The sequence below is a fragment of the Pteropus medius genome, unplaced genomic scaffold, assembly GCF_902729225.1.
Source record: "Pteropus medius unplaced genomic scaffold, Ma_sr-lr_union100, whole genome shotgun sequence".
Taxonomy (NCBI): Eukaryota; Metazoa; Chordata; class Mammalia; order Chiroptera; family Pteropodidae; genus Pteropus; species Pteropus medius.
Window position 1 is genome coordinate 10,159,642 of NW_024342474.1, and position 18,470 is coordinate 10,178,111.

Sequence of the window (18,470 nt, forward strand, 5' to 3'; positions counted from 1 at the left end):
CCATCCTCTACTCCCAGCCCTATGCAGCTTAGGCATAGCTTATGGGAGCCAGGGTAGGCAAAAAGACCCTTTTGTCCAAATAGCAGGGATCTGTGCTTGGATCACTGATTGGTGCTTTTGATAACCAGGGTATAGGCAAGAGGCAGGCAGCCATTGTTGTTGCACCTCCCTATTGTTGCAAGCTCCTCCCTCTCCAGCAGAAGTGACTTCCAGGATATTTTACTACCCTCTTTTGCCCCATTCATTGCACATTATTGAATATATTTAAAGCTACTTAAATTATATCTAAAGGAGGGTAAGAAGGCTACCACCCTCTTTTGCCTCATTCATTGCACATTATGGAATATATTTAATGTTACTTAAATTATATCTAAAAGAAGGTAAGATGACCAATTTTATGTTCAATAAAAAAATGGAAAGAAAAAGGTCCGAAGATAGAACAGAATAAAAAGTTTTCAGAAATTCTAATGGAGGCTTAATATTTTCAAGAGCTTTATGGGTTGGTACACTGATTCTTTAATATGTTTCATTTCAAAACTTAAGATTTTTTTCTTGATACAAAGTTATATAGATAGATTACTCTCATTCTCATATATACTGTGATTAAACTAATTTCAGGATGGGAGTTGTGGCATGCTTATAAGTGGGATGAATAAAGAGGAAGAGAGATTTTCCTGAGGTAATTGGCCGAAATCTCTTAAAAGAGAGATGGATAAACAATATGTATTCATATAAGAGAAATGGATTATGGTACAATTAGATGGACAGTTTTACAAGCTAGAGACAAAGCGCGATGTGTGTTAAGCTTCTGGAGAAAAGAAGGGTGTGCTGAGGAAGAGGTACTAGGTAGCTGCCCATCCTAACGTGGGGTGTCACGACAGCTTATGAGGGGCATAGCAGACATGTGGCTAAACCACTGATTTTATATGTAGGTTGGAAATCTCAGAATTGAAATTTTTGATTGAGGGTGGGTTTGCGGTTTTGGAAATGTTCGTTTTGGATATCAATCATATCTGTTAACTCTAATAATACAGATTAAAATGAGGCAATTCACAAAACCCTTAACATAATGCCTGATATGGTATAGTTATTTAGTAAATGTCAGTGCCTTTGTTTGAGTTTGATTTTTTTCTGTGCTATAAAAAGTGAATAAATTGACCAGGAAATTTTCAAAACTGTATTAAAATCTCTTGAAACCCTAGATCGTAATTGATTGCTATAATTTATATTGTCTTGTAACTCTGTGGTATGCTTGTTCATAGGGTCTGTTTTCTGATGACTGACTCCTCTGTTTTGGTTCTTAGAGGATCTTTTAGAATAGGAAGATACGGGTGGTGGGGGGAGGGTGATTCTAAAAAGAGTCAGCTCTTTGGGAAGAGTGATCGTGAGATTTAAAAGTGACTGGAGGTGGAGAATTAGCCAGCCACTGGCTTAAAAAGGATTTTGGAGCTCGAAAGGAATCTTGGAGGTGATTTGGTCTAACCTCTCATTTTATGGTTGAGGACATAAATATAGAGAAGTAGGTTGTCCAGTGTCATAGCTATAGTGGAGAAGCCAGAATTAGTGACTTCTAAAGGTCTTAATATCCAAACATCATAGAACTCAGAGTATTGCATTTTTACTTTTTCTTTTGAAAAGGCAATCTTAATGATAATATTGATACATTGTATTAATTTTAAAAATATTTAATCAAATTTTTAGGTGTTTGAGTTTAAGTAGGTAATTGAACAGTGCTGCCAGAAGTCTCATAAGGAAAATTATTATTTTTAAAAAAGTAAATGTTCAACTTTTTTCTGCTATTTCTAGGTTATGTCATCAAACAAAAAAAAACATGGTATTTTGAAGTATGATTAAACTCCTGATGCTGCAGCAGAGGCTAAGAATATTAATGGCCAGATCTAGGTAAGTTGAAGTTTACCTTTAAAAAAATTATTAAGTCCCCAAATGATATTTTTAAACAAGAGGCTTTAATGTTTTCTTGAATGAAGTCATCTTGCCTCCTGATTTGCTGTCACCTCCCAGCCCCAGAGAATAAGGGACAGATGGCTTTAATGAATCTAAGACAATGTTGACTAGTATAAAATATTCAGCCAACTTGTTGCGATATTGATTCTCCCAAACAGTAGCTACCTTTTGTTCTTGAACGTACCCTAGTTACTTTCCTAAGTTGCTCTCTTCAGGGAGCATTGTAAGTCTATCTGTGTTTTTGCTGAGTTATGAACTTGGCGCTGTGAGCTCATGAGATCATATGGTTTCTCATCAACTGTTTACAGTATTAGTGCATATTATTAGGTCTTACATAACTCAGATGTGGTCTTCAAATATTAGTCTGGTGGTCATAAATGCAGAATATCTAGTATCTTGCCTTTCCCCTTGCCTAGGAATTTGTGGTTCAGGAAGAGGAGTCAGAGATGTGGATGAAAACTCCACATTAAAAAATGTCGTCTTCTTTGTTGGAAATTAACCACAACTGCTTGTTGTTTGAAGTGTTTCCGTCTCTCACTCATACTAAGCCTATTTTTCAACCTTACTGAGGCCTCCTCTTCCTTTTTGCCTCCATTTTCTCCCATTTTGCCAGCCCTCTTTTTTTCTGACCAGACCCGATGATCCATCATGTCAACTCCCGCCCTTCTACCCCTGTATTGCCAATATCCTTTAATCTTGTCCTCTTACTCTTTGACCCTGGGACATTTGAACTGTCTACCCTCTGGACCGCTGCGCACAGCTAGAAAAAATGGCATATCCTTATTTTCCAGCCTCTGTCGCACTCTCAGCACAGCCTACTTAATAATCCTGCTGCCTTTCTTGAGTAGCTCCTCAGTGAATAACCCTGTCATTCTCCTCATTTTGCACACTTGTCTTCTATTTTACAAAGGAAATTAGAATAATAGATGTTAATTCATTTCATTTTCTCTTCTATATTCCACCCATCTTCATTTTCTTTCGTCTTTCCCCTGAGGATGACGCATCTCCTTCTCTGGTCAAACTTCTCAGTCTGGACCCTGGAATTCATCCTTAGTCTTCCTCTCTGTCTTGATCCATCATGTAACCCTTTTCTTTCCTGTATTTTTAAATCTTCCCTGACCTACTGATTACAAACCTGCATAAATCTATGTCATCTTAAAACAATGAACAGCTGAAGCATCATATTTTCTTTTGAAACCATGTCTATCCATACCCGAGCATTGTACTTTCACTTCTTCAGCCTGTTCTTGAAAGTGTACTTTCCATTCTCTGGGGGCTACTTACTTATCTTCTACTTGCTCACTACAGTTTGGCTTCTGCTTCTACCACTTTATGACTTTAAATACCACATGCATTCCAATATTTTTGCTTTCTTCAAACCCATACTCATTTACTTAACTCTCTTTTGCATATTTCCATTTTATTTTTTTCTGAAATCTGAAATAACATGTCTAAAAGTGAACTAATTACCATCACTTCCATTTGATGACTACCAGTTTTTCCGATCTTAGGTAATGGAGCCAGTACCCTTCATGTGCCACACTGGAAACTGCCTCTGCCTTTCCTTATACCTGGCCAGCCACTCAGTGTTGCTGACGTGTCTTTGTAAATATTTTAAATTCATTTTTTTTCATCTTTATTCCTACTGGTTTTTGTTTTTTAACATATTTCTTCTTTCAATAATCTCTACCTGGTTTCTCTTCCTCTGAGCTAAACTCCCACTTAAGTTTGTGCTGCACATGAATATATTTAAAATGAAGTCCTGACCACCTCACTTTCCTGCTTAAAATTCTTCAGTGGCTTTCCATCATGTGTAGAATAAAATCCTTGGTATGACATACAAGGCTTTTGTGTCACAAGTTAGGCTTTTCATTAATTATTGTTATACTGAACTAAAACATTCCCTGTGGATAGAGTCCCCAAGTAGGTTGCCTTACCACGGGAAGTGCTGCCTTAGCAGGTTGCCTGTGAAGAAGGTGCAAGTGGAAGAATAATTTTTCTACTTATTTTGAGAAATAGTTTTAAAATATTCCTTTGAGGCATCATCTTTTGAGGCCAAAGCCACACTATAGTACTCTTTTAACTCTTTATATTCATGAGGAGGTCAGCGGTGAGGATGGACATGTAATTTCAAGAAGACTTCTTAAATTTGTTTCTATCGATTATCCTTCTTTAATATAAAGTTTTAAAAATATTCTTTTGCCTTCTCATCCTATAATTTATTAAAATTTTATTTTTAAAAATTAAATATTATGTAGCATGTGCTATGTCAAGCAGTATGCTTAGTGCCCTAGAAAATTAAGAAAACAAGATTCCTATCTTCAGGAAGATCACAACGAAGTGGGTGGCGAGGCAGACGAATATTACAGAATGTGATAAATGCCATGATAGAGTCATGTCCACCTGACTGTTGGGGACACTGGAGGCAGGCTAGCTTTAAGTTGGTTGGAGTTGTTGTCCAGGAGACTGTATGGCTTGGCCCTGCTTGTGTTACGGCCTACCCTGTACTCTACTTGTACTAGGTGCCTCACTTTCTCCTGAATGCAGTGTAACTTTTCATGGCCTTTTCTTTGCACATACTCCGTAATCTGTCTCGAGTACTTATTTCTATTTTTGGCCTAGCACATTGTTTCTGCTCACCTTTTTAAGTACCAGCTCAAGCAGTGCTTCCTTGCCCTGCCTAACCCATAAGGTTAGTTGCTCTCTTCTCTGTGCCCACAGAACTGTTCTCATTCTAATACAAGGTTTATGATAATGTATTATCTGTTTACATCTCTATCTCTCCCTTTAGACTCGTGGCTCTTCCAAGTTATGTACTGTGACTTAATCATCTTTACACCATGATACTCAGTTGGCAGATAAAAGTAAAATATCCAAATGAGTCTTAATTAAGTTTTCTATTTTATTTATCACTTTTTTTTTGTTTATACACTGGTATACTTTTTTATCTTCTTACTACTCATACCTGTCAGACATCCTTTACGTGTGTTTAGTACAGTTCATTCAGCTCACAGGAGACTTAAAGCACCTATTATGTGCTAGGTGTTATATGTTAAGTATGGGAAATGCAAAAATAAATAAGGTTCATCTCTGATGAGAAGGAGCTCTTGGTGGAGGAAAGAAGATAGATAAATAAACAGACAGTCTATCACAATTTCTTCTAAGTAAACTGTGTGAAAGATGCTATGATATGGGGAAGCCCAGGAGGGTTCTTTGGGCGGGATACATAAGAAGTATAACTTGCCCAGTTGATCGGAGTCAGAGAAGGCTTCCTGAAGGCACAGGGCTCTGGGTTGAATCTTGAGAAAGTCAAGAAGCAGAAGAGGAGCAGATAGATGGATGTGAGAGAATAAGATGCTCTGGGGAAACTGTAGTGTGATTGGTTAGGGTTGAAGCAGAGAGAAGGAGGAGTTTAGTCTAGATCTGTAGCTAGGGACCAGATAGGAAGGACTTCATGTCATACTGACAAGTTTTGAATCTTTCCTGAAGGTAGTAAAGAGCCACTGAAGAATTTTAAGTTTTAGTCAGATTTATGTTTTTAATGTTTAGTAGCTTCTTGTGCTGCTTTCTTCTCCTTTTTTCAAATATTATCACATTCATTCTGATTCTTCGTTAGTGATATTTTGAACTCTTCTTTTGTTCATTTGGAGTGTTCTTGAACACTTAATGTCACCTATAACCTCTTCTCTGTAACCTTCTGTTGTAAAGAAGGATTAGATAGATATGTTGTATCAGTTTTGCCAAAATTCGCTCTAAGTTACTGCTTGAATTTTGAGTTGTCTTTCTCTGTTAATGAAATATTCCAAATTTGTTTTTGTGTCTTATTTACCAATGAACTCTTGTCTGGTATAGTACATAAAAAATACTACAATGAGTAATAAAAACAAAATACCTGCCAAGCCAGAAGTCTAGCATCCCTTTGGAAGTTTATTAAAAGAGGGACATGAAATTTCTGATAAGCCATAAAGGGTTAATTCCATGACTATCTTTGTTTAAATAGTGTTATATATGAGACCTTAAATTGGTTTGTTTTTTAAGATGATTTTAAAATAGTTAGACCTTTGCAAACTAAATGGAAATTTGTGAAATATACCTCACAAAATTATTCTTGAGCAAAATTCACCAGCTAGGTGTGTGAAATCTAGCCCCAGCCATATCCATATACTTTTTGGGCTTAATTTTCCTCATCAAAATAATTTCAGGGCTTGTGTTAGATGATTTCTAAAATCTTTTTCTATTTTATGATTTTCGTGTTCTACATCTAATAATTTTTTCCAAATTATCTTTCATGTAGCACTCACATGGTCTTCTGAAAGAAGCCATGGGTAGCTGTTGTAGCTGTCCAGATAAAGACACTGTCCCAGATAACCATCGGAACAAGTTTAAGGTCAGTAAAACTGGTTGAGTTGTATCTCTCACTGCCTATTTGGATATTCTTTTACTTCACTTAATATATCTTGCTTTCTTACTTTTATCTCCAACCTTTTTGTTGCCCTTTTTGTCCACTCTGCCTTTTCTTGCTTTGACAAATGACGACAATATTTTCTTACAGCGTGGAATCCTCTTTTACTTTCCCTTTGGTCCTCTATATTAGCTACACAGTTGGTATGACTTTCTTCAGAATGCCATTTTATAGGCTTTATGCCTGGATAATTTCTTAACTGGACTCTATCTTGAGTCATCTCCGTGATTCTCTTGCAGTTGACATCAAATTAATCTTTCTCTTTCATCATTCTGAAACTTCTGTGGTGTTCTGTTACCTAGAAGCTAAATGCTCCATTCCTTACTCATCCCCACAGCCATTTAGTATCTCTTGTATTCTGACCCCAGTCTGCTATATATCATAGCCTCTGGGTCACACAAACTGAGGTGTAGGTCACAACCTGTTGCTTCATAGCTTTATGACCTTGGACAGGTTACATTATCACTCTTTGTTTCATTTTTGTAGATTGAGAAAATAGTATTACCTGCAGTTTAGGAGTGTTGTGAGAATTAAATGGGGAAAATACATCTCAAGTGCTTTGCCCAGTTTCAGGGGTATAGTAAATTCTCCTCAAGTGTTATCTATTCGTCATAGTCTCTGGCCATTTTCTGAAATTCAGTAGTGTAAGGCCTTCCCTTAACATGAACTCTGTGCCAGTCTTATCTTGGTCTCTCTGGAACATACCTTTTTTGTCTCTGCTGTAGCTCTGTATCTCAGGGATATTCCCTATAATTCCTGACCCACCAGCTCTCCCTCTTACCTTCATTTCCTACCTAATTGTACCCAAGACCCAGCTAAAGTCCCTTCTCTTCTTATGTGGAGGGTTCTCCAACAACCTTAGGCCACAGTTCTGCCTTTTGCAGCCTCCGTTGTACTCATTTGTCAATTAATCATATACTGTTTTGTGGTTTTGACTTTGTTTATATAACTTATCTCCCCAGTAGGAATGTGAGTTCCTTGCCTGTATGAACCGGATATTATACTGCTACGTAGTCCATGCCCTACACACACATTGATTGATGAATGAACTAACATAGAAGCCAGTAACTGAATCAGTCAGCAACAGTGTATTTTCCTGACAAATTAGTGAAAAATGTGTATGACTGTCAAGTGAGAGCATTAGTTTAGCACTGATTAAACTTTCTTTTTTAGGTCATTAATGTGGATGATGATGGGAATGAGTTAGGTTCTGGCATAATGGAACTTACAGACACAGAACTGATTTTATACACTCGCAAACGTGACTCAGTGAAATGGCACTACCTCTGCCTGCGACGCTATGGCTATGATTCGAACCTATTTTCTTTTGAAAGTGGTCGACGGTGTCAAACTGGACAAGGTAAGTAGGGTCTTTAATTTTTTTTCCTCCAAATATTGTCACATTTGAAATACTGTTCTACATACAGTGTTTAATATTTTACTTTCTCCTGATAGAAAAAAAATTAAATGCATTATTAAGAAAAGAGATACAGTAAACTGTGGTTTCATTTATCAAGCACATTCTCTATGGGCAGAATTTTGACTCATACTACTTTTAAGATTTTCAGTAAATGATTAGTCCCAGTAAATTGACTATGTATTTTTACTGTTGTAACTTGTTGGGGAAAGAACCTAAACTTTGTAGTCAAATGGTACATAGCTTGATTTTTTTGCTACCTACTACTTGAAGGTCCTTAGGCAGGTTATTTCTGTCGAGCATCAACTTTTTTTTCTATCAGAGGTAAATGGTAATTCCTACCTTACAGAATTATAATTATTAAACAGTAACAAAGCCAGGCCCTGTCAGATGGTAAAGGGTCCCCTCTGTAATGGTGAGTCAGGCGCCCCCTACTGTTAGCACAGTGAAGTATGCGTGCAGATTTTATTTTTGTCTGCCTTATTTTGGGCCTTTTTCCTTAAACAAATGAAAATTATTCTGTGAACTTTTTTGGGAGGGTCATTAATTTATCAGACATTTATTTAAAAGGCCTTTCTTATTACTGTTACACAGCATGATTATTTTACAATTTTGTTCTTTGACAGGTACTCCTGTATCTTTTAAAGATGTGGTAATCACTGTTCCCTTCTGGTTTATATTTGTAGGAATCTTTGCCTTTAAGTGTGCCCGTGCAGAAGAATTATTTAACATGTTGCAAGAGATTATGCAAAATAATAGTATAAATGTGGTGGAAGAGCCAGTCGTTGAAAGGAGTAATCATCAGACAGAATTGGAAGTCCCCAGAACACCTCGAACACCTACAAGTAAGTACCCATTTTTCTTCTTGTATTTTGAATTTTAGCTGTAATTATTTTTAATATGTTAACTATAACATTAAATGTTACACATTAGCTAAGATGTGAATGGAAAATTGACATGGAGCAGGGTGCTGTTTGTGCTCTGGTTTCTGCTGTGTCTTGCCAGAAACACCTTCCTTTATTCTCTCAATGCAGATTGGATTCTCATTCATTTTTATTCTCTCCCATGTCCCTGTATCATGCTTTTTTTTTTTCTTCTTAAACCAATAAACAAAACTCAGCTCCAGGGTTTGCTGCTCAGAACTTACCTAATGGATATCCCCGATATCCCTCATTTGGAGATGCTTCATCCCATCCTTCAAGCAGACATCCTTCTGTGGGAAGTGCACGCCTGCCTTCAGTAGGTGAAGAATCTACACATCCTTTGCTTGTGGCTGAGGAACAAGTAAGCATGTGCTTCTGTCTATCAGGATAATGACTGTGTAGAGTTAAAGTGTGGAGTTGACGTTTTAGTCAGTTTGAATTTTAGATTTCACTGTGTGTATATATATATATATATATATATATATAGATATAGATATAGATATAGATATAGATATAGATATAGATATAGATATGACTTGTGTAGTGAAGAATCAGAGGAAATAGTATATATTTGCAGACATATGCTTAAACATGTACAGGTGTTGAAGGAAGCATTACAGTAGTTTATGGGTTCACAGGAAAGGTGCATCTACAGATGAAAACAAATAACTAATGGCTAATTCCCATTATAATAACTTTCAGTTGATTAAGAATTTATGCTGCTTATATTACAGTTTATATAATTAGTGGACTACTAGCAGGAAAGTAGATTTTGTTGCCGATATTTTTATAGAGCTGTTTAATATTCCTGACTATTCTACTTTCATTTGAGGAAGAAAGTATTTGGTTAAACATTGGCTGTGTTTTAATTAGTTATGCTTATATTTTGTAAACCATATGGTCATTTATCATTAAGAGATTTTTGTCATTTTAAAATTTATTTCTTTGTTTTCTCTACCTTGTACACGAATTCTTATTTACTATAATTACATTTCCCTCAATTTTGTATTTTATTTTTGAGTTCTTCAAATTTTATGTGTAGCCTTCAAAATGTTTTTTATATTGTCCCCCAAAATAGCATTGAGCTTTTTATAATCATATTAGTGATTATTTCTTAGTAGGTGGTTTTTATTTTCTATCTATGCATTTTTTAGAACTTATTAAATCTAGTAGGATTTGTCTTATATCGTGAGGTCATCTGTAAATAGTGATAAATTTGTCTCTTCCTTTTTAATACTTGTTATTTCTTATTTCTGCATCATGTTTTAATGCATTCATGAGAATTTCTAGAAGCACATTAAAATGATAATCTCTGTTCCTGATTTTTTTTTTTTTTTTACAGAATGCTTCTCATGTTTCACTATAAGTATAATGTTGCCTGTTAGAGTAGTTTAATTCTTTTATCAAGTTAGGAAGATATATTTCTACGTTCCTCTCCCCCGCTTTTTAATAGTAAAAACAGGTGCAAAACTTCGAAGTGAGAGTATTTTTAGAGAGAAAGTTAACAAAATTAACTGATATGGTCAGACTTTTTTTGTTTTTATTTTTTAAGCAAATTACTAATTCACTTTCCTGTTTTTCTTTAGGTACACACTTATGTCAACACTACAGGTGTGCAAGAAGAGCGGAAAAACTGCACAAATGTGCATGTCCCATTGGAGACGAGGATTTCTAATGCTGAAAGCAACACACCAAAAGAAGAACCAAGTAGTATTGAGGACAGGGACCCTCAGGTTTTTCTTGAACCCGAAGGAGTCAGATTTGTCTTAGGACCAACCCCTGTTCAAAAGCAATTAATGGAAAAAGAGAAACTAGAGAAACTTGGAAGAGATCAAGTCAGTGGAAGTGGTGCAAATAACACAGAATGGGACACTGGATATGACAGTGATGAACGAAGAGATGCACCCTCTGTTAACAAACTGGTGTATGAAAATATAAATGGGTTATCTATCCCTAGTGCCTCAGGGGTCAGGAGAGGTCGTCTGACATCCACCAGTACCTCAGATACCCAGAATATCAACAACTCAGCTCAGAGAAGAACTGCATTATTAAACTATGAAAATTTACCATCTTTGCCTCCTGTTTGGGAAGCCCGCAAGCTAAGTAGGGATGAAGATGACAGTTTAGGACCAAAGACCCCATCTCTAAATGGCTACCATAATAATCTAGATCCAATGCATAACTATGTAAATACAGAGAATGTAACAGTGCCAGCAAGTGCTCACAAGATAGAATATTCAAGGCGTCGGGACTGTACACCGACAGTCTTTAACTTTGATATCAGGCGCCCAAGTTTAGAACACAGGCAGCTCAATTATATACAGGTTGACTTGGAAGGTGGCAGTGACTCTGACAACCCTCAGACTCCAAAAACGCCTACCACTCCCCTTCCACAGACCCCTACCAGGCGCACAGAGCTGTATGCTGTGATAGACATCGAGAGAACTGCTGCTATGTCAAATTTGCAGAAAGCACTGCCACGAGATGATGGTACATCTAGGAAAACTAGACATAATAGTACTGATCTGCCCATGTGAGCCTGGAAAGCATTACATTGTTTGCACCTTTGGGAAGTTTTAAAAGAAGATGCAAGTGCTTCATTTTCATTTCTAAACACTAACTCCTTTTATAGACTGATAAAAATTTTTTTTAATATTTCACGTGCTTCTTTAAAGGGAATTAATGTAGAGCAGGTACTCATTAAAGAACACTAATTTCATTATATACTACTCATTACTGTACAGCAGCATTCCCATTTTCACAGTGCCTATTTAAAATGAGAGTCGAAGTGAGTGACATGCTGGTTGATTTTTATCAATATTCTGGACTTAAGCATATCATTCATGTCTAAGTCATGGTTGGCATTTAAAACATTTTATAAAGCCTCTTGATAGTGTGCATTACTAACAGATAACTCTAGGCTTTGAAAGTAATATTTGTAGATTCACTATTCATGGTATGTGGCATCCAGCATGTAACATGAGGAACCCTTTATTTCATTAATTGTAGGCTTTTTGACTTGAGCCAAAACATATGTAAAGGAAATAGAATTACCGCACCTTCTTATATACCAGTCAGTTCCTTTGCCTTCAGCGTTACTAGCAAGAGTCCTGTGTCCGTGAATATGGTTTGCTGTTGGTGTGTAGAAAGGCAGGAAAGAGACAAGATTTTCTGGTAATTCATCTCATGATGTCATTTGAAGGGCATGCCCAGATATCTTAATCAAAAGTACAATAGGCTCAAGAATCAGTCTCAGGTCACTTTATCCAAAAACATTTAAAAATCTGAACCATGATCTCTTGAAAATGTCTCTCCTATGGATTATTAACAATAACATTGTTTTCTGGAGGCATTTGTGCCATTAGTTTGCCATTTACCTTCAGTTTTTTCCTTTGGTGTTTGGGATGTCTTATTTTGTTGTTTAATGTCTTCTTCAATTTAAAATGTTTGAGTTTGTATATAGTTTTGAAATTGGATTATGTGTTCATTGTTGTTTAGTTTGCATTTTTGTCAAATCGTGGTTTTGAAGGTTCATTTGGAACTTACTGTTATTCTATAACAGGGTTGCCCTTGTCCAGTATTTATTTATATGGTGTTTACTTTTCAAGTTGATAAAAGCATTCTCAGTTTTAAATTTTACTTGTGTCCATAGGTGATCTCTTTAGCCGCTGAGAAAAAAAAAAAATAGAAGCTACTTTTAACATGCAAAGTTCCCTAAAGGTACTGTGTTTTCTCTGTGGGCACTCCCCCCAGCACTTTAGAAGTGATTCCCTCAGTCACACAGCTGCAGTTGTACTTTGCCCACTGTAGTGCTCCTTTTACTCATAGCTGGATCTTTGATTATGCTTTGATTTCAATAGAATGTTAAGATTGTTGCCAGCATAGCAGGTACAGTGGAAGTCTTGTAGCAATGAGATTGTGTCGTAATTTAGCATTTAAAATGAATTGAAGCTTATAGAAACTGATGGGAGGTCATATGTCTAACTCTTGGAAAATCAAGAATGTTCTAGTTTCCCAAACACTCTATAGAGAAGACATGAGAGGTAGTTTTGGAAAGAAGGTTAGGTAACCTTGCAAAATATTTTACCATTTTCTCTAAATGTGAGGAAGTTTGAGAATATGATCTGGATCTACCAGATATGACTAAGGTTAATTTAGCATGAAAAAGTTTCAGTCATATAGCATCCAACCTGTTCAATAAATAACTGATTACAGGACAGTGAATGGATTAGGAAAACAATAGAGTGGGACCATTATAAAGAAAATAAATTATTAAAGGTGTCTTTATCATTTTCAGTGCCATTGGTTTATATGCATAGCAGAATTTCTTTTTTTTTTTTCCTGTGAACTTGGTGCTTACTAAAGTGTTCACTGTTCTCTAAAAAGAGAGCAGTGGTACAGGCGTGCAGTTTCCATTCTTAATATATTGTTGCATTTATGTTTTCTTCTGAGTAGATTGCTAATCGTGCCAAATTTATGTGATGATTTTTATAATGTGGAATTGTGATGGAATTAGTACACATGGTTTTCTCTGAAATAAGCAGTCAAGACAGAATATTAACCTCCAAATGGAAGGGCTGACCTATTTATTCATTTTGGAGGTTGGATACTTTCTTTCTTTATCTTATCCTTTTCATTTTCTTTCCAGATTCTAATTAGCTTTTATATTAGGTAACTCCAGTATAATCATTGCAGTTTATGCTTTAAATATTGTGTGCTTTAAAAATGAGAATGGGACCAATTTGTCTGCTAAGAATTTGATTTTAGGTACTATGAGTATTACGAAGATGTATACATACAACTGGTGTTAATTTCTAGATGTCTCTAGAAATCACCTGTGTTCCTATTTAATAAAAAGTAATGTAGTAGGATACTACTTGTCCTTTGCAGTAGTCTAGTAATGGGCATTAAGCTCTATTCCTGGAAGAACATACCTATTACTAGGTGCATTTTAGAAAGAGAGATTTTATTGAGATATAATTGTGGCCATATGTTTCAGATTTTCTGAGACGGACCTAATTTTAGACATTCTGTTCTGTTGATAGACCATGTGATCCCACTTTTTGGTTTTGGAAATATAACCATTATTCATATGTTTTTTCACAAGTAGAATCCTCTTTTATCCATATAGAACATAACAGCTTTTATCCCAGACCAGGGTTGGAAACCGATATGGATATTACCTGTGTTTTTTCTTACTGTGTTTTTTTCCCAGTTTCATCTTCCTTTAAAAATGAAAATATGGTGCCTTCTCTCCCTCCAGGAAGATTGGCAAATAGTTCCTTTTATTTACTGCTGCTGTGGAGTGATGAGATATGCACTTTACTCTTGAAGACTCAGCAAAAAGCTTTTCACTTCCCAGTATATCCAGAATAGATCACATTCGGGACTTATGAAAATTTGCCAAGCAATCTTTGTTTTTATAGATATTGATATTGACCCCACAGTTCAATGTTACAAGTCAAGCTAGTGTTTATTACTCCCCCTACCCCCGCAAAAAAAAAAATCTGTGGCACAACATAAAAAAATGTACCTCAATATTGTTCTATTAAAAATGGGACAGGGGCCTTATGTTTTCATAATTTCCCAATAATGTGCCACCATATTTTTGCCTCAAGGTAAAAGTTTTAACAAGCTGAAAAGTACTTCCCACTTCCCCCTGTGCTATTCCTAATCCATAATTCCCAAGTGTTTTGTGCAATGTGTACTATGTGTGTATGTGTAAATATATATGTATATATGTATGTATATACATATATATATATATCCTTAAAATAGATATACCATCAGAGACAACATTCAGAGGTAACTGATATATTGGCATCTCATTCATATTTCTGGTATGTGAGGTATATGGTACTAATTACCATTTCCCTGTTGTTTGCCAAATTTGAATAAAGGCATTGGTACGAAATTACAGAATGTATAGAAAATGTTTTTGGCTTGAAAAATTAATAACTGTTTTATGACATACCACGATATACTCTGCCCAAACCAGCACTGTATCTTTCTTCTTCTTTACATCCCCATTCACTATTCCTACTTCCTCATTTTTTGGGGGTGTAACACAATTCTTTTGTAGCATCATTACAATTGCAGTTCTATGACAATTAGACAATAATAGCATGGACATGAACTGGTATTAATAGTACAGTAGTCACCGGTGTGCCACATTTGCATTAGTAAATGCAAAATATACATTTTATAAAGGACAGATTTTGTGTTATGTTTTTATTTTCATTACATTGTATAATATTGTAAGATTATTGTATGTCCTAATTTGCATTATAAATGTTTTTTTCCTACATAAAGGCATAAATATAGCAACTTTGTATAAAGGTAGCTTATTAGATTTTTAATTTTTTTCTTTTATAAAAAATTGTCTAACAGTGGGACTACCATTGCCAAATTGTATATGAATTATAAATTTTTCCCCCTCTGGTTAATTTCTTTTATAAACATTCCATATTTCTCTAATAAGAGACATAAGCGATACTGTACTATGCATAAATTGTATTTTAATGCTGTTTCACATCAGCATTTTAAATTTGGTTTGCATTTTTAACATTGGCAAAATTTACCACTGTTGATTAAAACCTTGTTGTATATGTTAACAACATCCTTTGCCCTCTGTCCCTCCCCACCATTTGTTCTCTATTTCTCCCTATCAGTGCCAACTTCATAACATTTTGTAGCATGGCAATAAAATATAACTTTTACACTGAGGCCAAGTGTGGCTTTTTGGAGGATGTGGAGATGGGAGGATTGCCCTCTAGTTGTTCTTTGCATATGACTTTTTGCCATATGAACCATGTTTCCAGGCGTGAGAAGTTATCTCATAATGATATAAACATGCTTTTAAGGACAAGTGTGAATGTGTTTTAAGCTTAATTTTTGTCATAACAAATAAGGACTAATTTTTTATCTTTGGAAAAGTCAGAGTTCTTGAAGTACTATCAAACCTTTGTTAACTGGAGTACTTAAAGAATAAGCTAATAATTGAATTTAGTTCAACAAGGGCTAAGCAACACATTTTAAAAATCATATTTATTTTAGACTATTAGTATACTGTTCTAGAAATTATATGTAAAATAATGGTGATTTAGGATCTTGCGATGCCTAACTATTGTCATTCTGGCATAAATTTCCATGATGAAGTACTCAAGTTGATACTGGAAGCTGAGCTGACTATATACACTGACCCTAAGCATTCATGAAAAACTACTTTGTTGAATAAAATCTGACCAGAGTTCTTATGGTTACTGTCCCCTTATTTCTGAAAGTAGATTGCAATAAAACCCCAATAAAAGTTTGGTTGGATACCTATTTAAAGTTTTACTGTATTTATATTTCACACATTTGAAACTTCCATTTCAAAGTGATCATATAAGGATTATGTCTCATCAAAGTGAAAGGAAATTTTAAGTATTTGACAGACTCAGTTTTATCTGCGTGGTCATTCAAACTAGTAGTTCTGGGTCTTCAAACCTATTTTTAGTCACTGAGCGATACTACAAAGCCTATTTTGATATAACTAAAGATGGAGATCATTTAAACAAGGGGAAAGAAGTCTACAAATGATTGAGTGTTTACTATGTGCTAGACACCATGAGACACAATTGATTAAGATGTGGTAGAGACCAAATCTTGGAAAATTTGGGATTTCATTCTAGAATTTAAAAATTTCTTTGGATTATTTTTTCTTTGAATTCCTTTAAAGACAGTACCTGTTCACATGTTCTTATTTAAGGAATGAACATGAACTAGGCCCTACGCTAGAAATGAAGATAGCAATCTTTGTCCTCAAAAAAAAAAAATTGTAGTTTAGAATAGCCCTTCTAATGGAAGTAATGCCCTTTCTCTCCCCACCCCCAGAGGACTAAGTCCTAAAACATAAATTGTATATGAAGAATTCTGATATCTTTAGAATGGAAATAGTTATATACTGTAGGAGAACTGACAAAATTGTCACTCCAATTCATAGTACAGATGGTGTGATTAAGGCACACACACAAAGGAAGGCCACTTAACAGCCTGTGAATGGAGGTTTCAGAGAAAAGCCTGGAGGAGTTAATCCCTGAGGTGTTTGATGAGAGCCTTCAAAGATTAGAGAAGGGGAGAGGATATTTTAGGGAGAAGGAATAGCATGTGCAAAGACACGGGTATAGAAATTATGACGTTCAGTGGTGGCAAGGGGTTTCATGTGATGGGCATGAGGTACAAAGGCAGGGTGGGGAGATAGAGAAGGGAGAAATGAGAGTGATCAGTAGCTGTCAACTGCTAAGAGGTGTTTGTTTGAGATGAGAAAATTTGAAGGATGTTAAACATTGGAGAAATAATTTAGATTACTCTGACACCAACATGGAAGATATATTAGAGGACATCTTAATAAAGAAGGGAGACTGGTGAGGAAGCTCTTAAAGAAATGGAAGCGAAACTGGATAAATGCCTATTCAAAGGAGTGTTTAGGTTATTTATTGCTGTGCAATAAACCACCCTAAAACTTTGTGGCTTAAAGCATCATCATTTATTTCTCACACTGCTATAGATCAGTGTGGGCAGGCCCATTGGAACTCACCTCAAATCTCAAAACTAGTAAATGGAAGAGTTGAAGTCTAAACCTACACAGCCTGGTTCCAGAAGCTGGGTTAACCTGTGGGGTATGAGGGTGACACCAAAGGAGGTAGGAAAGGAGGAAGACAAAAACACATGCAATGAAGAAAGGACAAACTGCTGAGCATCCCTCATAGGGGTCTCCTGGCTGTCTCTGGCTTCATCTCTACTGGTGGCAGGGCTTGCCTCTCAGTCCTCATCCCAAAGGCCCTGGCTATGTTTCCTCCACTCCAAAGCCCAGCAAGGAGGGCGTGTATTGAATTTTAAAATGCTGTTTTTGAATGGACATTGACTGTCCAGAACAAGGACTTGTGAACTCTGATGGAGACAGAGTTCCTGCCAGAGGACTTATTTCTTTCTAGGTATGTGATTTTGCCCACAATAAAAACAGCAATTTTCAATATCATGCAGATATCTTAGCTTTTCATTACTGTGACCTCTCATTCTAGTGTGCGATTTGGGATATGCCTGTTGAAGGGTATTTCCTGAAGGAAGAGCAAATCTTCCCACAAAGAACACAAAACTTTGGTAGATTTCAAATAACAATTTGTCCAGTCTGAATATCCCTTTTCGTGAAGGGCCTTGGGAATAGTGTAAACCAGGCTCAGCAAACTTTTTCTGTAAAGATTATAAATATTTTAGGCTTTTGGGCTATACGAGCTGTCACAACTACTCAACTCTGCTATTGTCTAACTGTATTGTATTGCACAGTATAAAAATGAATGGGTACGCTTGTGTTCCAGCCAAGCTTTGTGGACACAAAATTATAAGTTTTATATAATTTTAATTCATGAAATAGTCTTAATTTTTTTCAACCGTTTAAAAAGTAAAAACCATTCTTTACTCTCCAGCCATACAAAAACAGGTGGCAGGTGAGATTCGACTCCTGATAGTTTGTCAACACCTGGTGTAAACTAACCCTTTTAGAGTATATCTGGAAGGTAGAAACCATTAAAAATTGGAAACATCTATCAATGTTAATAATTGCCCAAAATTCAAAAGCTTGCTAATAGATCAGTTAGTCAAGGAGAAAAGGGAATCAGTAGATGTTAGAAAACGAATAGTTTTTTTTTTTTAAGCACAAAAATTT

General features: G+C 35.8%; 1 protein-coding gene across 8 annotated transcripts in view; it reads left to right on the forward strand.

The window, feature by feature from the left end:
- FRS2 (fibroblast growth factor receptor substrate 2) overlaps positions 1 to 16,093 on the forward strand; it is an 86,640-nt gene extending 70,547 nt beyond the window's left edge. For 6 of the 8 annotated variants that reach the window (XM_039865979.1, XM_039865978.1, XM_039865980.1 and 3 more), the window contains 6 exons: positions 1,807 to 1,902; positions 6,260 to 6,352; positions 7,601 to 7,787; positions 8,531 to 8,689; positions 8,965 to 9,128; positions 10,354 to 16,093. In XM_039865979.1, the coding sequence (XP_039721913.1) occupies positions 6,287 to 6,352; positions 7,601 to 7,787; positions 8,531 to 8,689; positions 8,965 to 9,128; positions 10,354 to 11,304 (1,527 nt within the window). In that variant the 5' untranslated portion in view covers positions 1,807 to 1,902; positions 6,260 to 6,286 and the 3' untranslated portion in view covers positions 11,305 to 16,093. Of the gene's footprint in view, positions 1 to 1,806; positions 1,903 to 3,476; positions 3,571 to 6,259; positions 6,353 to 7,600; positions 7,788 to 8,530; positions 8,690 to 8,964; positions 9,129 to 10,353 lie in introns of all 8 variants that reach the window. The other 2 variants (XM_039865984.1, XM_039865982.1) reach the window with 1 other exon arrangement.
- Positions 16,094 to 18,470: the final 2,377 nt, after the last annotated feature.